The sequence below is a fragment of the Natator depressus genome, chromosome 18 (genome assembly GCF_965152275.1).
Source record: "Natator depressus isolate rNatDep1 chromosome 18, rNatDep2.hap1, whole genome shotgun sequence".
NCBI classification, from domain to species: Eukaryota; Metazoa; Chordata; order Testudines; family Cheloniidae; genus Natator; species Natator depressus.
This window is the reverse complement of record NC_134251.1, coordinates 16,265,516-16,283,833: the sequence shown is the minus strand read 5'-3', so window position 1 is coordinate 16,283,833 and position 18,318 is coordinate 16,265,516. Positions and strand designations below refer to the sequence as shown.

The 18,318-nt window shown below is 48.4% G+C and overlaps 1 protein-coding gene across 4 annotated transcripts in view; it reads left to right on the top strand.

Annotated features, from left to right (window-relative positions):
• The first annotated feature begins 8,566 nt into the window (after positions 1 to 8,566).
• DVL1 (dishevelled segment polarity protein 1) overlaps positions 8,567 to 18,318 on the top strand; it is a 171,354-nt gene continuing 161,602 nt past the window's right edge. For all 4 annotated transcript variants that reach the window (XM_074975382.1, XM_074975381.1, XM_074975385.1 and 1 more), the window contains exon 1: positions 8,567 to 8,744. In XM_074975382.1, coding sequence (XP_074831483.1) covers positions 8,575 to 8,744 — 170 coding nt within the window. In that variant the 5' untranslated portion in view covers positions 8,567 to 8,574. The remainder of the gene's footprint in view (positions 8,745 to 18,318) is intronic.

Sequence of the window (18,318 nt, the reverse complement as noted above, 5' to 3'; positions counted from 1 at the left end):
AGATGTAAAACTGGGGCCTGGGTCACTTTTGATCATCAAGTTAGTAAAGATCTCATAAAACCTTTTGCAAAATATGGGGAATGACCTGTAAGACTCTGGCCAAATTCGGACAATTTAAATTATGCTCCACGGCTTCAGTTCAATCTGGGATTCTTCTTCATATCCTCCTCTAAATTGTTTGTAGTGTTGCTATGTGCTGTTAAACAGCTGCCACATTCCACCTCAGAGGTGGCTGCACTTCAGTGATGGGAGCACCTTTGTAATACAGGTAATCACCTGGTTTTCACTTTGGGTTTGCTGTTGCTGGGATGCACTGATGACTGGAGGGTAGTTCAGTCTCATGTAGGGGGACCAGATAGCAAGTGTGAAAAATCGGGACGGGGGTGGGTTGTAATAGGCACCTATAGAAGAAAAAGCCCCAAATATCGGGACTGTCCGTATAAAATAGGGACATCTGGTCACCCTAGTCTCATGGCCTGTTCATTCTTTGATCACCATAGGAGCCAATTCATGCTGACTACGGCTCTGGGTTTTGCGCTGCAGCCACCTGTCTGATGGTAACTGACCTGAGCCCCACAAAACACTTCCCATGAAGCCACTGACACCCATCAGATGGGAACAGCATCCTTACAGACCTGGGCTGGATTTAAAATTAGAACCTGGGCTGGAGGCGGCTGTATCCCATCCCCAGTCCCACGGCTTCTATTTACAGTCATAGGGGAACTATGCACGGGCCCCAGCAGGGCTTACTAACTTGCTCCTTTTAAACAGTCCCACAGGAGTTCAGATGCCAGGTGCTGCCTGGGCTGAGGTATCAAGCGTTGCTTGTTTGTTTATTTTTTTTTGGTACATTTTGTCTCATTCCTACAGACCTCACGGCGGGCACAGACCTGTAGCTGGAAAGCCCCGCAGGGTGAGTATGTGCATTCCCTGAAATGTTTCAGAGTAACAGCCGTGTTAGTCTGTATTCGCAAAAAGAAAAGGAGGACTTGTGGCACCTTAGAGACTAACCAATTTATTTGAGCATGAGCTTTCGTGAGCTACAGCTCACTTCATCGGATGCATCACGATGCTGTAGCTCACGAAAGCTCATGCTCAAATAAATTGGTTAGTCTCTAAGGTGCCACAAGTATTCCCTGAAATGCCTTCGAAAATGCCCTGTACCAGGTGTCACTCGAACCCTGCTGCAGCCAAAAGCAACAAGGACCCTTGCTGGAAGGCCGGGGAGCGGATGTGCTGAACTGCAATGCCTTTGCCACCCTCTGGTGGCGGATGGGTTTATTGCCATGGGAGTCTCGCCTGAGCGGAGTTCTGCAATGACCTGTCCATCGCTCAGCGAGGTGGCAGAAGAGGAAATAGACACACAGGGCCAGATACTCAGGTGGTGTATATTGATTTCAATGGCGATTTATACTACCTGAGGAGGAGGCCCATTGCTTCTTAATTTTAGACAAACCCAGGCCCTACGGTTTAGATGTGTGGGCGATACATGACCCGTCTTTCCTTTGTAAAAAGCTCCGAGGACAATTTCCATGGCTAGCTGCCATCTGCTATTTTTTGATGACAGGAAACATTTACGGCCTCTATGAACTGGAGCTAAAACACTGACAGTGAGCCGTCAAGCCACCTCTGTCCCCCCGAGATGAGAAGAGTGTTTACATTACACTTTCCTTTCCTATTACATTCAGAAAATTTGTTAGGGCCCACTACAATTAAACCTCGTTAGATGGGGGTCACTTAAAACGTGTGGCGAAGAGCAGTGGTCTTGCTTGATGGTTCGCACGCGTGGCTGCGCTCACAGATAGAGGTGACTGTTCCCAAACTTTCATACGTCATTCCACTGTAAATGGCCAACATCTCCCTCTCCCTTTCTCCTCTGCCACCAGTGACTCGTGTGGATAATGCTTAAGTGAAAAGCATTCGATTACATGAATGAATAGTAAAAATGAGTCATGCTGGCAGGACTCAATGGCTTGGCAAATTGAGAAACGTTTATCTCTAGGTCATTAGTGTAGATCCAGCCAGGATGGAGTCTCTGCCAGCTAGTTGGTGGCCTCAGTTCACTTCCTGATGGAGAAGCATCCATAGATGTGACACTCACTGGCCTCCTCATTGACATTCTCAGCAGAGATGCCAAAGAACTGATAGGGTGGATAAGGAAAGTTGGCAAGGATTGTTGAGCATGGGGGTGTGGGAAGCTTGTACTGACACTAGCCCAGATGTTCCCATTCTGTCGATAAGCAGAAGTTTTCATTCGCTAGCTGGCAATCTGCCCAAGGGCACTTTTATGATCTCATTGACATCACTGGCAAAACTCCCATCGGCTGGCCCTTAGAGAACAAAGCAGGCTTGTTTTCTAAGGCGAAACCAACATCTAAGCTCCCAATGAAAGGTTTTGCTCAGTTCTTGACAGGTGTTTGTCTGAGGTGTCGTTTGAGTGGCCATTCTGTTCGTCTTCCCCTCATGAGTCTCATAGCACAGGCAGGGGCAGAGTCACTTGGCTGTTCTGTGAAGAGATCAGGAACCTTTCTCTTGGTACAGGACCAAAACTAAATTTCCTGATCCTTGATAGGTTTCTAAACCTCAAACATTTCATGCAAGGTGTGAAGGGCACTCAGACATTTATTTGTACCTTGGTAGTGTCTAGTGGCCCCAATCACAGATCAGGGCCCTGTTATGCTAGGTACTGTACGCAGACCCAAGGAAAAGACTATTCCTATCCCCAAAGCATTTAGAGTCGAAATAAACACGTGTCTTGCCTTTGGATTCTCCTGCCAAAGGATCACCAGAGTGAGGGGAGATGCTTTTTCTCCTTTACCTGCAGAGATTTCTGAAAACACCCCTGCAAGCTGGGAATGGGCCTGAGTCACACAGTTCCCTAAAACTCCCGGGGGTCCCAATCCTTGCTTTTCTTTAAGTCCCATTCCTAGTGCAAATGCTTAAAGCACACGGCGTGCAGTAAGCCTGTGGAATTCAATGCCACAAGAGACCATCAGAAATACAACACAAAAGCCAGATTTTTTAAAAAGGGGTTGATAATGGAAGAGCCATAAGAATGATTAAAGGACTGGAAAACATGCCTGACAGTGACAGACTCAAAGAGCTCAATCCATTTAGTTTAACAAGGAGAAGGTTAAGGGGTGACTTGATTACAGACTGTAAGTATCTGCCTGGGGAACCAATATTTGCTCATCAGTCTAGCAGAGAAAAATCTAACATGATCCAATGGCTGGAAGTTGAAGCTAGACAAATTCAGACAGGAAATAAGATGCACAGGTGTAACAGTGAGGGTAATTAACCACGGGAGCAATTTACCAAGGGTCATGGTTGTCATCAGACATCACCGGTGTGGTGCTCTGCTCTGTTCAATGTTGATAAGAGTCGGCTGCGTGCGTGTGTTCCGTGTGCAGCCCCGGCTCTGCAGATCGCTGACCCAGCAGACCCCGAGAGAACCCCCAGTGACCACAGACTCTGATAAGGTACGAAGGCACCCGGCCAGGTTTATTGCCAAACAAAACACAGTCTCTAGGTCCCCGGATCAGATGTCTACAGTTCTGCTGGTACATATGTGCTCCCTGACAATGGACCGTCTCAGTCAGTGGCGGGATTCATCACTGCCCCCTAGGCCAGACAAGGTAACTCCTCACGTGTGAATTCTTACATACAAACAAATTACACCTCACTCCTGACGTATTGAGGTACAACCCCTCTATGTAGCAAGGTGCCACCTATCAGCTTGTACATGTTGGTTCGATCAAAACAACTCTAGCCATCATAGTACCCTCCTGCCCGTCTTTAGGATGGGTCTGCCTGTTCCTTGTTCTCTGTGTGGAATGTGCGAGTATCGGAGTGTTCTGGTACCATCCTGGCACATGTTTGTACCTCTAGTGTCCAGTACCTTTTAGGTCTGAATATTTTTGCAGCATCAGCCCTTTCCTTGCCAGCTTCTGTGAGCAGGGCCTGCCCCTGGCTCACAGGTTAACTTTGCTTTATGTTAACAAAGTCTTGACCATTACTTTAGTTCAGGCCTTAGGCCTCAGACCGGGCCTCTGATAGAAGGGTCTCATCTTACCACACTGATGCATTCTCCATCACTGGCAATTTTTAAATCAAGATTGGATGGTTTTCTGAAAGATCTGCTAAAGGAATTGTTTTGGGGCAGTTCTCTGGCCTGTGCTCTGCAGGAGGGCAGACTAGATGATCCCAATGGTCCCTCCTGACCTTGGAATCTGTGAATTCTGTGGCCGGTAATGAAGGATAGTGTCAATTGCTAAAAAAAAAGGGTGATCAACACTTATGCTTCAGGCATTGATCTCCTCCAGAAGGCTATTCCCCCCATCAAGGGGCTAGGACCATTATGCCCTAATCTGACTTTCCTTTGAAATGTCAGGTACTCAATTCTGCAAGAAGCTAAATATTGGCCTTGGTGCACCAATGGTTTACCAGTATGGCAACCCCCCTGTTCCTCACTATGTACCAAACACATTGATTAATTGGATTAGCTTGTGGTTTAACTGTAATGTTAATCTGGGTTACGCCAAGAAGGCAGGGCATTATGGGCGGGACACAGGAATCCGTCTGTGAGTCATACATCCAAGATCCTCATCTCTATGCTGGCACGTAGCCATCTGACAATTATACAACTCATTCCATTTTTAGTTGTCAAAAGCGAAAGCAAATTGGCTAGAGCAGGGACAGGGCTCTGCGGACCCAATCTCTGTGTTAGCCCCTCCTTAGAGACTGAGCAATTCAGCAGGTCATTCAGTACCCACTAAAGAGACCGCAGTCTTGAATATTTGTGTGTGGGAGTTTCTTTATTGTTTATTAAAAAGATTGCAAAGGACTCAGGTATCTGAAAAGCATAGCTCAGGTTAGAGAACAAGCCTGCGATAAGGAATCTTGTACATTCCTACCAAGCGATTCTAAAATGTGGGAAAACTGCTGTTTTTGTGGCATATTTTCTGTACCAAGCGCATCCCAAAATGTTATGTGAACCACAGTGTATGTGTGCATGAGAGATGCGTGAGCTTATGGAAATCCTCAGTAGTTTGTGCTTATTGCAAGTAAAAGGCCAATATTTAAATAGTGAAAACATAGACCTGAAGTTTCCAAAGTGACTAGTGGCTAAGTTCTGAGGGGCCGAACTGGGGACACCTTAAAGAAGACTGATGTTGAGGGGAGGTGCTCAGCACTTCCTGAAAATCAGATGCCTTTGATGTGTGCCAAAATGGACACCCCAAAGCTGAGCCACCCTACAACCACTAATCACGTTTTGGAAAGTCAGGCCACAGCTTTTCCTTGCTGTTCACCTTGCATGTCTCGTTAAAGGATTATGCAGGGATTTGGGCTCAATGGTGAAAACAGTGGTATAAATGCCTGTAGAGATTCAGGGTTGGATAATTCCATTAAATGCAATTTTGTAATTACCTCACAGTAGTAGGAGTGCCGGCAGATAGCTGGCGCTAGCATTTTGGTTTCCCAATACATGTCACAGTCAGGCCTGGCAAGAGCAATGTGAGACCTTGGTACATCATGTTCACTGCCACGCCCCTTTCACTTTATTTACGCAGATATTACAGATTGGGGGTGTGGCGGGGGAGGCCCTTTGAACTCAGGGGCCTGGTACACTTATCTCCCCTTCCCCTGTTTTGTCAGCCCCAGTTACAATGATACTAAGTGTTACTGAAATGAATCCAAGCCCCATGCTCACTCAACACAGAATGACGCTATGTGTCTGTTACAATAGAGAATATTTAGGTTCCTTTCGGGTGAGACGGCTTCTTTTTAAATGGGACGGGGACATAGGAAATTAGGGTAGAAAGAACCATAGATCCATCCCCAGGCTGGCAGACTCAAACTGTCTATTGGCTGGGGCATCCAAGAATACTTTTACATTCCAAGTATGTAGTAATAAATAAATAAATTAAATAAAAACCTTCCGTCCTTGATGACATGCATGCTGTGCACTGGTTTTCCATCTGGCTACCTTATCCACCTCAGTGACGGCTGCATTTCAGGGCTCGGTGAAGTGTAAACAGGGCCTGATCATGCATAAACTGACTACCACATCTAAGCAAAGGGGCTGCTCAAAGCAATTAATCGCTACACTCAGCTGTGTTTGCAGGATTGGGCCCGTAGTTTGTTAAAGCACCTCAGGCTGAAAGATGCTATGTAAAGGTAAGATGGAGGGTAGGATTTTCAAAGGTGCCTAAGGAAGTTACAGTTAGGTGCCCAATTCCCATTAAAAGACAACAGGAATTAGGAACCTAACTAGGTGCTTTTCAAAATCTCACCCCTCAGGCTTAGATTTGGGGATACCCCCCCCTCCCCTTTCACAATAATAAATAGTCACAGTGTTAACGAACCATTTGGCCGAGGGCAGCTGCCTTAACACGACTGGCTCCTCTATTCTTTTTTTCTAAAGGACAAGTCATTCCACTGCCACAGGTAATTCAATGAGTGAGTTGCAATGTCCCTTTCCACAGGCCGCAGCTGAATATTTGAAGAACTAATGTGCTCTTTCATTTGGGGGGGTTGTGTGCAAAAAAAAAAAAAGGGAATATAATTAGCTTGGGGGTTTGGCTGCAGACATATTTTTAATGAACAGCAGATTGCCCACGACCTAGCCATACTTTTTGGAAATTTTCACATGCTGGTTGCCCCCCTTTGGGATTTCTAAGGAGGAAGCTGGAGTCACTCAAATGGAGGAGCTGCAGAATATGGTGCCCTAAAGAGGTGTTCTCTCGGACCAGAGGACCTCCACTCTGCTCCAAACCACCGCTCTCACACCTGGAGCAGTAGGACCAAAGCTATTCCAACGCATGGGATAGCTTTAGTTGTATGCTACATGGCTTCGGAGAAAGAATTACATTTCTATGACAGGTAAAAAGCTTTGTAGGTGCCAAGCGCCCCAGAAGCATCTAGCCTTGATAGAGTCCCAATCAGCACCTCTTAAAGAAGATTTCTGACGGCCGCAAATGGCTCTCTCTGCTTTCTTATTAGCATAGGCATTGGAGAAGCCTGCTGGTCCATGACAAATTGTACTAACAGCAGGGGAGCACAGAGCACGGTGATTAGACAGAAAAAAAAAATCAACCCAGCTCTGTTGAAATATAAAGGGAAAGCGCAACCCTGGTTTGTCCAGTGACCTCTCTGGTTCCTGTACCTGTTTCCAGTTACAAAGCACAAGACACATTTCTCCGCAGCTACCAAAATCTCTCTTTTACCAGCTCTTGCTCGGTTTAGCCCCAAAGTCTGTTTTTTGGGGGAGGGAGGCGCTAAATTCCAGCATTCTTTGGTTTCCCTCTATTCCAACTATTAATGCAAAGCCGGTGTCCCTATCCCACAGGTTATCCCTGCAAGGAGCCAGAGCAACCTGCAGAAGAGAAGCAGGTGTAGGGAAGCGAATGGGCTGGGCCCCAAACTTTGGCCAGCATTTTCAACCCTGGGTGCCTAATCTGTTATGGTCCCAGATCCATATTTAGGCACATCCTTACCGCGGCTTGAGTTTTATTTCCATGGGAACTGTAGGTGCTCCCTCCCCTCCCCTTCCTTAGCCGTTTCACCGGCTTAAAAGGGGCTGCTCACAGGACGAGGGTCTAGTTGAACGCAAGGGGGTTGCTCGATCTGGCCCAGTATTCCCAGGGAAGGGCAAATCGCTCTCAGTCAGGAAATGTCAGGTACTCTATGAAGCGAAATGCTTATGTACTAGGCGCTTCACTGCCAGGTTTCCAAGCAGGGCATCCCATAAACCGTGGCCTGCCTTTGGGGGTGGCTGGCATTCCCCGTCCACACAGCCAGCCTCCTCCAAATGTTTCGTGACCCAGAGGTTGGTCTTTGCCCAGCGCCATCCGCCCAGAAACCAGCCCCGGCTCTGTTTGCAGGCAGGGGACGAGCGAGCTTGGCCGTTCCGTTCCCCGAGCTGGGGGGGGTTTCGTGGCTCGCGTTTCAACACCGTCTCGGAAGCCGGCGCCGGCTCGCGAGCGGGAGCCCGCTCTGGAGCGCGGCGCGGGTCCGCCTGGAACCCGGCGGGCGCGGGGCTGCTCCCGCGCCTGCGAAAGGCCGGGGCCAGGCTCCGCCTCACCGTGTCCCTTTAACTCAGCCGGGGGGGGGGGGGGGAGGAGGCAGCCCGGAGGAGGCTGGGAAGCGGCTTCACTCCCCCTCCCCAGCAAGAGCAACGGGCAAAAGGCTGGTGGCTTGCAGCCGCGGGAGGAGGTTGCTACCAACAGCCCCCCCCCCCCCCCGCAGCCCCAGGCCGGCGGGGTGCTGCGCTCGCCCCTCCGGGGCACGGCCGGCCCCCGCGGGGATGCGGGCCGGGCTGGGCACCGCGTGCATTTCTCCCGTTGGGCAGCTAGAGAGCGGTGCAGGGAATGAAATCCCCGGTGCAATAGCCAGGAGCCGAGCTCTCCCTTCCTGTTGGCAGCCGCGCCAGACCGGGGCTTGGGAAACCCGGTGAGTGGGTGACGGGCAGCTCCGACCCGGGCTGGACCTTCCCCCGCCCCCCCTGCCCCCGCCCCTGGACTGCCCCCCTCCCCACCCCGTATTCCCCTCCCCCCCCCCACCTACCTCTCTCCCATGGCGGAGACTAAAATCATCTACCACATCGACGAGGAGGAGACCCCCTACCTGGTGAAGCTGCCCGTTCCCCCGGAGAAAGTCACGCTGACAGATTTTAAAAATGTCCTCAGCAACCGGCCTGTGCACAGCTACAAATTCTTCTTCAAGTCCATGGACCAGGATTTCGGGTGAGTGTGCATGCGTGTGACTCGGTGAGTGTGTATACACCCCCCCCCCTCGCCCTAGTGATTCCAGGCACTCCCTAAAACGGGGGAGGGGGGGCTGATACTTGTGCTCCCGCCCCCCCCCCTGTCAGCTGCGATGGGCTTTAAACCCCCCCCCGGGAGCAGCCCAGCCGAGAGCACCTGTTCCCCGCGCCGGGGTGCAAAGCTCGCCTGGGTGGGGGTGAAACTTTCCACGCGTGGGAGGGGGAAGGGTCCGAGGAGCGTGCGTTTGATTTTGGTGGGGGGGAATGGAGCAAACGCCCCCAAGGGCTGGTAGATGTGGGGCGTAGGGAGCAGCCCCCCCTCCCCCCAGCAGCTGTGGCTGGGCGGAGGGGGGGGCTGGGATCGCGCTGGGGTGGGTTGCGCCCCTTTACACGGGGATGGGAGGGGAGGGGCGCGGAGGCTGCCTGTGGGTGCGGGGGGGGGGGATGTTGCCCTTCAAGGGGTGCCCGGGGAGGGGGCTGGGGCAGCGCTAGAGCCAGCGGGGCTGGTGACCCCCCCCAGCGGGGCTGGATAGCGCTGTGTGGGTGCGGGGGAGTCCCCCCGCGCCTTGACACCCCCGCTGGCTGGAGGGGGGGTCCTGGCACCGCCGCGCCGGCTTCGCGCTAGGCCCGGGCAGCCGCCGCAGGGCCCGGGGGAGGCAGCTACTAACATGGCGGCCCGGGCTGGGGAGGCGGCGGGGCCTGGGGGGGGGGCGGCACGGGGGCAGGTTCCTCCCTCCCCCCCCCCCCCCGCGCCAATTACCCAGAGGGGGGGGGCGGCACGGGGGCAGGTTCCTCCCTCCCCCCCCCCGCGCCAATTACCCAGCGGGGGGGGGGCGGCACGGGGGCAGGTTCCTCCCTCCCCCCCCCCCCGCGCCAATTACCCAGCGGGGGGGAGGGCGGCACGGGGGCAGGTTCCTCCCTCCCTTCCCCCCCCGTGCCAATTACCCAGCGGGGGGGGGCGGCATGGGGGCAGGTTCCTCCCCCCCCCCCGTGCCAATTACCCAGCGGGGGGGGGCGGCATGGGGGCAGGTTCCTCCCCCCCCCCCGTGCCAATTACCCAGCGGGGGGGGCGGCATGGGGGCAGGTTCCTCCCCCCCCCGTGCCAATTACCCAGCGGGGGGGGGCGGCATGGGGGCAGGTTCCTCCCCCCCCGTGCCAATTACCCAGCGGGGGGGGCGGCATGGGGGCAGATTTCCCCACCCCCTGCGCCAATTACCCAGCGGGGGGGGGCATGGAGCAGCTTCTCCCTTCCTGCCCCCAGGGACACTCACCCAAGCACTAGGTATAAGGAGCCTGCCCCTCCCTCCCCCCATGACTGTGCCCCAGCAGCAGGGGGACAGGGCATCTCCCAGTGCCAAGGTCTGGGGGCAATTCCCACCCCGATACCCAGGCACAAGAGGGCAAGGGAAGGGCCTTATCCCGTTACCTAAGCCGGACCCACAGGGAGACCGGTTCATATCCCTTCCCATATTCAGGCATCTGCCTCTGGTAGACTGGGCCAAGGGCCTTTCTCCTCCTCTGCCAGGCGGCTGCCTCCCAGACAGTCACCTGTGGGGAAATGGGAGAAATTCCATTCCCCAATGCCCAGCTAATCACCCAGACAGAGAGGCAAATACTCTGCCCTGGCACTAGCCCATGGGGAGTTGGGTAACTGGCTGGTTTCCCGCTGAGCAACCCCTCTGCTGCTCTCCGCACACGGAGCGTCTCCGCTCTCCTGTAACCCTGTCCCATCTGCTTACACATCTGGTCTGGATAGTCTTCAGGACACCCCAGTAATATAGTGTAAAGGATCTGACCACGAATATGCTAACGGACGTATTCAAAGGGACTTCCACTCTTGCAAGTGGAAAAGCACCTTTGCGCGCACCCATCAGGTAGCTGTTTGCTCTCGGAAGTGATCGTTTTCACCCCGAGGGTATGCGGAACGTATAAAAGCCGATGAAGGCGAGGGGCCACATTTTCAAAAGTCCTCAGCCTCCACTATTAAGGCCGGATTTCCAATGGGATCTGTTGGGTGCTGGACACACTTCTGGCTTAGCGTTCCTAAATGCTAGCTTTCCCGCACAAAAGGGGGGTTTGTACACTTCAATTTGTTAGCATTCATATTAAAAAAAAAAGAGTCCAATGCCCTTTGACAGTTTTCATAAATCAGCTTTCAAAGTGTAGTAATCCCTCTGTAATACACAGCTGCACTTTTTGATGTTGGATATTTGTATCTGCATCTATCAGTGGCAAGGCATCTCTGCATTTCTAGATTGCTTGTGGAAGAGGCTAGATGAAACCTTTGTCGAAAAGTAACATGATCTAATGTCTGTAGCATCACTAGCATAATAAGCATATGAATATAGTGCCTGGTATCTAAAATGACTCTGTTGGTAATATTCACATCATCTTAAAATGATATTCTCTTTATTGCTTCTTGAAAGCTTGAACCCTGAAGCTTGTTTCTCCAATTGTTTCTCCATCCACACTGGAATATGTTTCCATGCTGAAGGGTATTTCTTATGTGGTAGATTGTTTGTTTATATTGGTTTGTTACTGAGCTGCTCATGCACTGATTTATTTATTTCCTAGAATTTGGAAACATTTATTTAGAAAAAAAGTACATAAAGAATTAATTTCAAAACAAACACACGGGGACATGTGAAATGGTCCAGATGTTAGACCAGCCAGTTTGGGCCTTCTGAAGTAATTCCTTTTTAATAGCACAGTTGAGTACAACTTAAAAATATGTATATCATGTCGGACAAGCATAAACTGTGCCTGTCCCTTAAACTTACATTTTTCTTCATGGACCCTTAAATGAAGGGTGCTGCAATATTGTGGGATAGCCTTAAAATGCCAGCTCTTAGGATGTGTGATCCTGCCTCAGTAAAACCGGGCTGGATTCTGAGTTTGTTGGGACTGCAGGTAAAGTCACTCATGTGGTGCTGTCCTTGCTCTTTCTCCAGGTGAAGAAAATCCTGTGCAGGTTTCTTGTTTATTTCAGTTCCCTTACTGACTGGCTTTTCATCTCTACCCAGTCCACTTGCCTGCTCGTGGAAAATGGAGTTGGCATAAGAGTGGAGAGTTGCAAATGTACAGTCGAGTTTTGGATCTGTCAAATTAGTGTCCCTTTAGTCGACAATATTCTCCAATACAAATATACAATACAATTGATGCTGTGTAAAAGTGACGTGTGTGTTGGGGGGAGAATGGCTGCAGTTAAGTTGTCTGTGCTGCCAGTGAAGTGTGGAACCGCTGCTTGGTGATAGCAGGGGAACCTTGCATCATACCGTGGCAAATACAAGGGTGTTTGGTTGAGGCCATTGTCTTAGAGAGGTTTCAGAGTAGCAGCCGTGTTAGTCTGTATTTGCAAAAAGAAAAGGAGGACTTGTGGCACCTTAGAGACGAACCAATTTATTTGAGCATAAGCTTTTGTGAGCTACAGCTCACTTCATCGGATCCGATGAAGTGAGCTGTAGCTCACGAAAGCTTATGCTCAAATAAATTGGTTAGTCTCTAAGGTGCCACAAGTCCTCCTTTTCTTTTTGTCTTAGAGAGTGTCCTAGTGATCTTGTAATATGGAACTGGAAAGGTTTTGCTTTTCCAAGTAGCAAAGCTACAAGTTTGTGAATGGGATTCTCCCAGACATTAACGCCACCAGCTTAAATGATAAGGTGATAACATGAACCAAGATATGCCGAGCAAATTCAAAGCTAAAGGTCATACTTGGTCTCTAGCTGCTGCTGCTGCCTTGTATATGCAGCACATAAGATGAAATGTGATTCCATTGCCGCTCAGGTGCGGTACCTGGCACGCCACCTTTTGAAGTGCTTGTGTGCAGATGTGTGCTGAAAAATTGGCAGTTCCAAGGCGTCTACTATATTCTGCTTCAGGAGCCAGCAGTAAAAGAAAAGCCAGACCCAGTCTGTGCGCTGACCTTAAAACTTTCTGATGGGGAAGGGGGTACTTGATCCTAAAGTATAGAACATCCCACAACTCCTGTTGACTTCAGTGGGAGTTGTGGATGCTCACTGCATCTGGGGCAGACATTGTGTCTTTCCTCAACTGTACATTCATGCATTGGCACTAGTTTTGTTGCAAGATGGGTCTCTCTAAAAGTCGAAGTTGTTTAAAGGTAAACATCAAAGTTTTTGTGCTCAACCCCCTGTAGAAGTTCCTAAATAATATAGAACAAGATATGACCTCAATCCGTGGCTCTTTGAGGATAGAAGGGTCTGCCAGCATGTATCTGACTGCAAAATTTGGGCCTGTGTGTAAATTTAAAGGGCGTTTCCTTATCTTTCCTAAACTTCAGCTCACAATGAATTTCTGTGGCCAAGTTGCAAACCAACATAAAATCAGATCTCTAATGGAAGAGCTGATGTAACATTTAACAGTGCTAACACCACCACAATCACTTGTCTTTTTTTCCTTCTGAGACCACTGGATTTAATCAGTTATGGGGTACTGTGAACCTCTAGTGATGCCCCTTTCACCTCCCTTCTTGCTGTAATATATCATCTTCTTAGAGCAGGGCTCATTTCTCCAATCACCGATGGCTTCTCTGCATCATGTTCATCGTGCAGTTGGTGACTGGGGCAGTCATTGGGGTTTCCTCATGGGGGTGTGCAGGTATATATGTGTATGTATATATAATATTTCATAATCCAGTTCAAAACTGTCTGCCTTGTAATGTCACTACGTGGATTTGCTCCATCCTAACCTACAGACCTTCTCTGAACCAAATGTAGAGGTGCTGTGTCCCTTCGACTCCCTTCCACTTGGACCCAGTGAGCCCATTTCTGGTCGAGGGATGGCATGGGTGTGTAAACTATATATGTTGGTCTATAGGGTTCAGTCTAAAGCCCTGATCCTGCAAACACTGATGCACATGCTTAACTATATACATGTGTGTAGTCCCTCTGACTTCAGTGGGACTGCTGATATGTCAGCTCGTGGCCAGCGTCCGTAAATCCTAGGTGTCATGGGACTTCTTTGTTGTGGGGGCTGAAAGGTGTAAGTTGCACCAATGTAGCCTCTCCTCTGACTTTGTTCCTGTCCCCAGTCCATTACCACCAGCCTCCTCTTTATCCCACCCCTCAGCAGAGTTGGTGCAAGAGCCTTCTGTGCAGCTCCTATCCTCTGGAACAACTTTTCTCTGTTCCTCCACTTTATCTTCTCCTCCTCCCCACCCCCAGCTTTCAAATTTCCCATGAAAACAAGTTTGTTTCTCCTTTCTGTGTACCTCTGTTTCTCTCTCACCCTGCTGTGATGATTCCCCTGTGGTGGTTAACTTTGTAAAGCATTTCAGGATACAGTCTGTATGAATGGCTAAAGACTAGAGCTGTGTTGTGTTGTAGATGCACCGGAGTAGGAAGCTATTGGCGCAGTAAGGCTAGTCCTGCTCCTGTTTGGAGCTAGTGTCTCTCATAAGCCAATATGTGATCAATCAGCCTTGTCTACGGGTCCTATTAAACTTTCATTGCTTCCTTTATAAACACAATTACATATGGAAAGCAGAGGGAATTGGAGAACCAATTTGCGTTGTGGCTGTTAGGACAAAGTATTAACAGTAAATACGGGTTTGTGTTTCTATAATCTTGTATCCTGAAGGGTGCATTTTTTTTCTATAGCAAGCAATTTCTATACCTACAATTTCCAGTAACAGTCACAAGAATTGTCTGATTTCCTCTGAACATCCCTGAAAATGTTCCCTGAGGAATTTTTTTTTTCTGTTCTGTAAGAGGTACTTAGATTTCATTTAAAACTGAAACGTTACTGTCGTTGAGAGTTCTCTCACTTTAGACTTCTGTTCTTGGCATTGCTGCTCAATGGCCATGCAGAGCTATAATTTGGCAAGTTGACTGCTTGGCAGGGCAGTTTATAAATCCCAATATGGAGTGAAAAGTAGTTCTTGTGTTAGGAAGGCAAATGTTTTCGTGCAGAAGTGGAGCCTTCTTCCGAAGCCAGCGATCAGGAACTGACTCTGCAATATTGCACATGTTGTTGTAATTATGGCCCAGCCTTTCCTGGATCCTGAAATAATGTAATAAATAACAGAAATAATGTATACAGTGAATTGTTTCCAACTAGGAATGACCAGGGTTATTTAGGGCAGAGAGAAGTGGCGTTAGAACAGGGGCAGAGCCGTGCCTTGCTGCACAGTCTGTTTCACGTATCTATGCTGAGTGTTTGGCCAGCATTCAGCATACTGGTCGGAAAGCATGGCAGAGGAGGGTCTAGGGATCTTTGATTTAGTTAGGGCTTAATTTACTAATGCACAAAGTACTTAATGTTACAGCCTCAGCCAGCTATAGTAGTGTAAACCTTAGTGATGCACACGTATGATACAGAACAACTTAACATCACTTGAAGTCTGCTTATATCGGGCTCATAGTAAATGTTGTCTCCTACTCCATCTTCCATGCATGATGACCTCTGCACCCACTAGTGGGAGCATGGATTTGTCTGTACTTTGAAAGGACAGTACTTTCCTGCTACTTTCATATCTATAGCTCACAATAACATATGAATGCAAATATTGCCTTATACCTGCAAGACATCTTAGAGCTCTTATTTTCTAAAGTAGGGTTGCTGACAACTTCCACTCCCTTTGGAGTCAGTGGGAGGTGAGGGTGTTCAGAGCACTGCAGGGTCAGGCCTTCGGATATAACGATGTGTCCACCAAAAATGAGTCTCTAAAAAGCTGCTCCTCAGAGCCTGTGTCTGTTAGCTGAAGAGCAGTGTCACCTGGTTTGGTGTTTTACAGGAACTGATCTTCTTCTTTTTTTCCCCCCCGCCTTTCCTAGTAAGTGATAATAGTGTTGACTCTGAGGTTATGCCCATGTGTCCTTGTAGTCCTTTGTCTAATGCAACTTCCCTGACTTTCTTTTTGCAATTACTAATTTGAATAAACACACTTAATTAAAAATTCTCTAATGTAGTCAAATGGAACCACTTTTTTAAAATCTAAACTCTGATGGTTGCACAGATCTTACAGCTCAGGATCCGGCTTATTCACATGGAGCATCCATAATATTAGATGAGCGCACATATTTCCAACTTTTCTCCTTTGTAAGGAAAAGCTCTGGAAAAAACCTAGTGATTTATTACACTGTAGAACACTGTCCAATAATGTGTGGGTTAGATCTGGAAACCACGAAAGCAATAAACTCAAAGATAAAGCAATTAATTACAGGACTGCTTGTAACGTTATCCTCCTAAGATAAATGTATGGTAACACATGTTGAGATTTCATTATATCCATCCCCTTGCTAGCTAGCACAGGACACTGCAAGACAGGATTGTTGCTGGCAAGAGAGATACAGAGGAAGAACTATTCAATCTACAACGCGTAACCTGGGTCAAGTCCCAAGGTTTATAGTGATGAATGTGCCCCGTGCTCCAATGGGTCTGCCCTATTGTTCATTTCCTAGCTGTTTAACCAATATGGCAGTAGGGTTGGAACCGCTGATTGTCTTCCTGTCCTCTAATGGTGATACTGAGGGGCAAACCTTTTCTGTCAAGGACCTGCTGCTCTGCAATCCTCTCACCCAGTGTACAAGAAACCAGAATATGCCTGAGTTCTAATCCCATTTTTGACTATGACTCAATCTATGGCACTGGGCAAGTCATCAAAACCCTGATTCAGCAGATCACTTAAGCATGTGCTTAATTCTTTGCACATGGGCTGCGATTTTCAAAGGGGTCAAAGGAAATGAGTTGGCCTATTGAAAGTCAATGTGGGGTGGATGCTTTTTACTCCTTGAGATCACTTTGAGAATCCTAGCTATGGTCCTCTCCCACTGACTTCGTGAGACTTCAGCATGTGCTTACGTGCTTTGCTGGGCCGGGATGGAGTTAGGCATGTGGGTAATCTTAAGAACATGCTGAATTGGAGCCGCAAGGCCAAGTTTCCAAAGTAGTTGGGCGCCTGCTGCTCCCACCGCCTTCAAGGGGGCAGACAGTGCTCAGCACTTCTCAAATCAAGCCCTTAATGTCTCTTCCTCAGTTTCCCCATGAATGATATTTACCTGCCTCCACAGCTTGAGGATTAAATAGTTATGACTTTATTGTGAACAAATCAATGAAGAAACATTGATCTACAGCAGCTGAGAATCTGGCCCATTAGTTTGTAGACCTCATCAGACCAAAATGAATGGATGAATTTTTAATCCCTCCAGACAACCTTGTTTAGCCAATTCTTATTAGAATTGTAGTGCAACATCTAACTCAACTAGTATTGAAAAGAAGAGGAGTTTAATATCATTCACACAACTCAATAGCTGTTAGGATTGTGAAACTTATTCTCCAGCAATGGAAAAATCTGTCCAGATTGCAAATAGATTACTTGGTACATTCCTTACTCGAATCTAAGCCAATTTGTATTCTAACCTAACAGGTTAGGAACCCTTCTTAATACATAAAATCCCCAATGTTTTCATAAACTAAATGAATAAGGGAACAGTAGATAGCTCTCGACTGCAAGTTTAAGCCTTGATCTTCCAGCTTTTCGCCAAGTACAGACTGTTGACCCTGTGCAGAAGCCCTACTTCAGTTAAACTCCACATGGGCACAGCAGTCCACTCAGGCACAAGGAGTTTCAGGCTTGGGGGCCTTAAATGGTAATACCGTCATGCAACAAAGCTGCATGCAAAGAGTTACAAAGGGATCTCACAAAACTGGGTGACTGGGCAACAAAAATGGCAGATGAAATTCAATGGTGATAAATGCAAAGTAATGTACATTGGAAAACATAATCCAAACTATACATACAAAATAATGGGGTCTAAATTAGCTGTTACCACTCAAGAAAGAGAGCTTGTGGATAGACCTCTGAGAACATCTACTCAACATGCAGAGGCAGTCCAAAAAGCTAACAGACTGTTAGGAACCATTAGGAAAGGGATAGAAAATAAGACAGGAAAATATAAAAATGCCACTCTACAAATCCATGGTATGCCCATACCTTGAATACTATGTGCAGTTCTGGTTGCCCCATCTCAAAAAACGTACATTAGAACTGGAAAAGGTCCAGAGAAGGGCAGCAAAAATGATTAGGGGTGTGGAACAGCTTCCCTCACGAGGAGAGATTAATAAAGACTGGGACTGCTCAGCTTGGAAGAGAGACGACTGATGTGGTGAGGGTGACTAGGGAAGTGTCATTTGCTCCTTCACATAACACACGAACCAAGGGTCACCCAATGAAATGAACGGCAGCAGGTTTAAAACCAACACAAGGCAGTACTTCTTCTCACACAGTGCACAGTCAACCTGTGGAGCCCACTTCCAGGAGAGGTTGTGAAGGGCAAAAGTAAACTGGGTTCAAAAAAGAATGAGATGAAATTTATGGAGCATAGGTCCATCAATGGCAATTAGCCAAGATGGTCAAAGCCGAAGTCTTTGACTGCCAGAAACTGGGACTGGATGACAGAAGATGGATCTTTTGATAATTGCCCTGTTCTGTTCACTCCCTCTCCAGCATCTGGTATTGGCCACTGTTGCAAGACAGGATAGTGGGCTAGATGGACCATTGGTCTGTCCCAGTATGGCCATTCTTATGGTCTTAT